The 5,893-nt window shown below is 35.1% G+C and overlaps 1 protein-coding gene across 1 annotated transcript; it reads left to right on the top strand.

Moving 5' to 3' along the window:
• Positions 1–921: 921 nt before the first annotated feature.
• LOC116350493 (multidrug resistance-associated protein 4-like) lies at positions 922–5,889 on the top strand (the record flags this gene model as incomplete). Its single annotated transcript, XM_031782286.1, has 16 exons — positions 922–1,295; positions 1,496–1,657; positions 1,879–2,038; positions 2,114–2,185; positions 2,387–2,537; positions 2,601–2,720; positions 2,779–3,703; positions 3,777–3,981; positions 4,045–4,409; positions 4,469–4,594; positions 4,660–4,803; positions 4,873–4,913; positions 4,971–5,126; positions 5,187–5,486; positions 5,547–5,774; positions 5,831–5,889. Coding segments are annotated over exons 1-16 (3,399 nt in total), but the record flags the coding sequence as incomplete, so codon positions are not given.
• Positions 5,890–5,893: the final 4 nt, after the last annotated feature.

Raw genomic sequence — 5,893 nt, 5'->3', positions numbered from 1 at the left:
AGATTTGCCGACAGTCGTCCAGAATTGAAAAAGACTTAAATATTAAATTAAAACGAATACCTTACAACTCGCAATATGTGTAAAAATGATGTTTTAGTCAATATCAAATTGTTTTTATCTTATCTTTGACTCTCGATAACTCAAGGTAGCTGGAAACATGAAATTCATACAAAAATATTTTTACAAAAATTGAATTGAAAGTGAATTAGATTGGAATCCGATGCTTGTGAATTTTTTTATTTTCAAATCTCCTGAAAAGATAGATTTATATGGAAATCTAGATCATTCGAATTAACAAGAGTTGTTTCTGTATTAGCGGTGATTTCAAATTTCACTACCAGTTGTCATAAAGATTACACAGCTGTGTGCAAACAAAATATGTCAACGCGTGGAAAACATATAAACAAAAAATTAATAAATATAATTATCATGAAACGAGGATGTTTCAAATACGAAATTACCCAGAGCAAATCAATACAACATTGGGTCCATCGTGCCCAATATCAAGTGTAAATTGTGCGGTTGTAGTGAATATTGTATGGAAATACCCATAGATATTTTGACGACCGTTGGTTGTTTGCAACATTTAAACAATTCTACTAGTAGTGTTTTTTGTGTAAAGTTGTTTATGCGAACGCAATAGAAGTTCACAAAATAAAAACACACAAGATACCGAGTCATTGATTCATGTAATAGACTATAGTAACGCGTGCTACTATGTCAAAAAAAATGTTATACATGTTTTTTCTGTTTATTCGCGTCTCCTCTTCGTCATGTTTTCTCGCGTATGCATGTGAATGTAGAATCGGCTAATACATACATATGTATGCTATTTACTTTGTCAACAAACGCTTACAGTTCTTTTTCAAAGTGTTGATGATTTAATTTGTAACAGAACTGGAAACAGAGTTAGTATGTGAGTTGCTTTTGCAAACATCACACATATTCGACTTGAGCCAAAAGCATTTCTTCACTATTTCAAAATTACTCATTCTTGATTGTGATCAATGATTTTAAAGAGCAATTTAGTTTTTTTATTGTTAGTTTGAATTAATTGATAAGCAAAATAGTTAAGTGAATAGAATAGTTGTGTAGCAGAACAGTTTAAAAATGGATTCAACTCAATATAAACTCCCACCGAACCCATCCGATAGTGCAAATTTCTTATCAAACATATTTTCTATATGGCTTTTTCCATTTTTTAAAAAAGGATACGAAAAAGTGCTGACATTTGAGGATATGTTTAAAACAAGAGAACAAGATAAATCAGAATTGCTTGGAAATCGTTTAGAAACGTAAGTTTTGTTGAAATCGGAAAAAACCGTCATTATATCTGATCATATATGATTTACGAACAGCGAATGGTAGCAACCAAATGTGAATAGCCAATTCAAAGCTGAGTGTAATACAAAAATACGTCCATTGACAATGCAAACATACGTGATAATGAATTCAAAGATAGCTAGTACTACTTCATGTTTTTCTTATCTCATAGAAATTGGAATCAACGTACATCAAAGCGAAACTCACTGTTATCAACGATAATTGCAACATTCTGGAAAGATTATGCACTATTGGCTCTATTATGTTTTGTTAACGATATTGTCTTTCGATTGGGACAACAATTCCTCTTGGGATTATTTCTTCAGTACTTCGGGTATTTGAAAAAAAGAACCACGTTTTCCAAATGGCAAACTCACACGAAGTTGTGCGAAGTTGTGTGTGTATTTAAACGAGAACCTTTTGATGAACACGTGTACACCAAACTGGTGGTTTAATTTGTGTCTTATACTGTTTTCGTCTATTTCTACACAGCTCCGTGCAAGTCCAAACTTAAACCGTTTGGGTTCGCAAATCTTATTGAATTGTCATTTTTAGCAAAGACTCAACGACAACATACAATGAGGCTGTTTTATATGGAGCTGGAATAGTAGTTTTGAATGGACTTAATGCACTAACTTATAAAAATATTCTTGATCTTTCATTTAACAATGGCATGAAGGTTCGACTGGCGGTTTGCAGCCTCATATACCGCAAAGTAAGTTGTTTCATTTTCTTATAATTTACGGATGCGACGTGATTTAATCTTCGAATCAATTTTATTCATGGCTAGGCATTACGTCTATCGCAAACAGCTCTCGGTGAAACATCACCCGGTAAAGTTGTAAATTTGTTATCCAATGATGTGAGTAATTATCTTAAGCAAGCGTTCAGAAAGACATACATTTATGCGAGCGATTGAATGATGCTTGCATCATTTGATGCGCATCGATTGTGCTGTCGCCATTCAATTGCTCGCATAAATGTATGTCTTTCTGAACGCTTGATCTTAAGAGAACTCAAATGTGTACCATGTCTACCAAAATGTGTCTTAATACACACATAGGTAAATCGTTTCGAGTGGGCTACTTTCTTCATAAATAATTTGTGGATAGCACCTTTACTAACGTCCATTGTTGGCTACCTAATTTGGACAGAAATTGGATATGCTGGATTGGTTGGCATTTTTGTGGTTTTTATGATTGCTCCGATGATGAGTAAGTTTCTTTAAACACGATTAAAACACTTCGTCACGATTAAGATGTCTTTGAAAAATACAGGTTACGCTGGAAAACTGACATCAAAATTTCGTCTTCAAACTGCAATTTTAACTGACGAGCGGATTCGATTTATGGATGAAATAATATCTGGTGTTCAAGTTATCAAAATGTACGCTTGGGGTGAGTTGTTTTCGATATCATAGAAATGCAAATAATAAACAACTGAATACACTTTTAGAGAAGCCATTCACCAAGCTCATCACTTATGCTCGCAAAATGGAATTGAAGGTTATTCAAAAAACTTCCTTTATCCGAGCAGTTCACATGAGTGCAATGTTATTCACAACACGGTTGGCACTATTTTTTACAATGTTGGCAATCGTGTCGATTGATGGCCCAAATGCAATCACACCGGATCGGATTTTCGTAATATCTGGATATTTTTCACTTGTTTCGCATGTGATGTCACAACGCTATGCACGAGGCATTGCAGAGACGGCTGAGGTTTTTGTTGCACTTGGCCGCCTGGAAAGCTTTCTACACTTGGATGAAAAGAAAACACATATTGAAAATAATCAAGAAAATGGCATGAAAAACGGCACGGCAACACAAAAGATGGGCAACGACATTCAACTAAATGGTCAAAAAAATGAATTATCCAATTCAAACATAGCAATTTCAATGAAAAACGCAACCGCTTGCTGGACCATACCAACTCTCGACTATACTTCGAATGGGAAATTTAACAAAAACAAAAATGGAAAAGACAAAGAGACCAAGACCAAGAACAACGATCTTGAACAAGAAGAGTGTCTTACAAAGTTGAATATCGATTTTCCCAATGGAAAATTAATCGGAGTGATTGGCACAGTCGGTTCAGGGAAATCGTCATTACTGCAGGCCATTCTACGTGAATTACCACTGAAATCTGGCACGATTAATGTGAATGGATCTATTTCTTATGCATGTCAAGAGGCATGGGTGTTTGGGGCGTCTGTGAAACAAAATATTTTATTCGGCGAAGAATATGATCGCGATCGATACAATGCTGTGATCCGAACTTGTGCGCTGGAAAAAGACTTCGAACAATTGGAAAATGGAGATCGTACCATTGTCGGAGAGCGAGGAATGAGTCTTAGTGGTGGCCAGAAGGCTCGTATCAAGTAAGCATGATCAGTAAACCAGCACTGGTCCACCAGTCAAATCGAATCAAATTGATTTGGTATTCAATTTCAGTTTGGCACGAGCATGCTATCGGAAGGCGGACATTTATTTATTAGACGATCCATTGAGTGCGGTTGACGCTCATGTTGGCACTCACATTTTTGAGGAGTGTATTGGACCCAAAAGTCGTTTGGCAAAGCAAAAAGCAACACGTATTTTGGTATCACATCAAGTTCATTTCCTCAAAGAGGCTGATTGGATTATTATTTTGAAAGATGTAAGTTGAGAATTGAATAAAATGGCACACATAAATCTAATTTCAATGAATTTGGTTTGCTAGGGAGAGGTTAAAGTTCAAGGTACTTTGGATGATTTATACAAAAGGGGTGTTGATTTTGTTAAAATGATTGGAATAACTGAAACACCCGAAGTGACAGAGGTGTTTCCAGTTTTTAGTCGACAAAACTCTGTTACTTCATCGCAATCGTCAACATCACTAGAATCCATGGTATCACGTGCAAATTATGATGAGAAAAAAGAAAAACATTTCTTAATGGAGAATTTTGCAGAACGGAAAGTGAAAGGATCACTTTTAGTAAATTATTTGAGGGCAGGAACTAATTGTCCGACTTTATTTATTATATTCTTTGCCTTCATTTTCGCTCAATTCTTGGCTAGCGCTGTAGATTACTTCGTGTCAATTTGGTATGACATTATTTGGTAATAGAATTGAAGCAAATTTATATCAAATGAAAATATTTTAGGACGAAACAAGAAATGATGCGTTCACACCAAACAAATGACAATCCATCGTTTATATTAAGTACGGAACAATGTATTTATATTCAAGGAATATTACTTGCAGCAATGACTATATTCGGAATAGCAAGGTTTGCATTGGTGGAATAAAAACGTTGTTCGTTTTCTACATTGCTTCTTCTTCATTTTCCTTCAGATTAATTGGCTATTTCACAGTTTGTGTTCGAAGTTCACAAAATATTCATAATTTCATGTTCAACGGCATAATATCAACAACGATGAGATTTTTTGAATCGAATCCTTCTGGAAGAATACTAAATAAATTTTCAAAAGATCTGGGGTGAGTTGTTATCGATGTTATAGAAATGCAAATACGCGTCAATCAACCACTGACTAAATACATTTCCAGAGAAGTAGACGAGAACTTTCCCAAGTCGCTGAATGATACAGGTATACTAAAGGTTAGTATAGTTAAAGAAGACAATAATAATTTTGGTTGTTTTTCAGTACAAACTTTTATGGCAATTTTTGGTACGCTTATTGTAACTTCAATAGTTAACCCATATTTCCTAATCCCGACGTTCATCTTAATGATAATCATCGTTTTACTTCGAAAAATTTATTTAAAAACATCGAAAAATGTCAAACGACTTGAAGGAGCTGGTGAGTAGAAGGAGAAAAATGAACTCTATAACATTTATAAATCATTTATAAATATTATAGCAAAATCTCCGGTATATACTCATATTGCGGCTACTTTGAATGGGTTGACAACTGTTCGTGCATACAAAGTCGAAGAGATACTAAAAAGAGAATTCGACAATCATCAAGATACCCATACTACCTGCTATTTTATGGGTTCATCGACAGTTGCCACGTTTGGATTTTGTTTGGACATAGTGTGCACCATATTTATCTGTTGCTCAATTTTTTATTATATATTATTCGATCAGGAAGTTTCTAATGAAAAGATTGGCTTAGTTGTATCGCAAGCTATAGGTCTTTCCAGTAAAGTTTCATGGGGTAATGAATCAAAGTATTTATAGTCGATTTGATAATTAATACAAATTACGTTATTTCCAGCGGTGAGACAAAGCGCCGACGTTGACACTCGATTGGTCGCTATTGAACGTGTTTTGGAATATCGTGATTTGGAATCGGAAAAACAGCCTGAAAAGCCCGCAGTCATCACGAGCGATTGGCCATCGAGTGGCTGCATTGAATTCCGAAATGTGTTCTATCGGTATTTCGCCGAGGCCAAACCAGTTTTACAAGAACTATCGTTTGTGATCAAACCAAAAGAGAAGATAGGTGAGTAAATGTATTTTGCCAATTGAATTCATGTTTAGAAAAATGATTTTATATAGGAATTGTTGGGAGAACGGGAGCCGGTAAGAGTTCATTGATTGGCGCCCTTTTCCGTTTGGCTA

Source organism: Contarinia nasturtii, unplaced genomic scaffold (assembly GCF_009176525.2).
Source record: "Contarinia nasturtii isolate CC-2019 unplaced genomic scaffold, AAFC_CNas_1.1 Cnas_scaffold_4162, whole genome shotgun sequence".
NCBI lineage: Eukaryota > Metazoa > Arthropoda > Insecta > Diptera > Cecidomyiidae > Contarinia > Contarinia nasturtii.
This window is presented reverse-complemented; position numbering and strand designations above follow the sequence as displayed.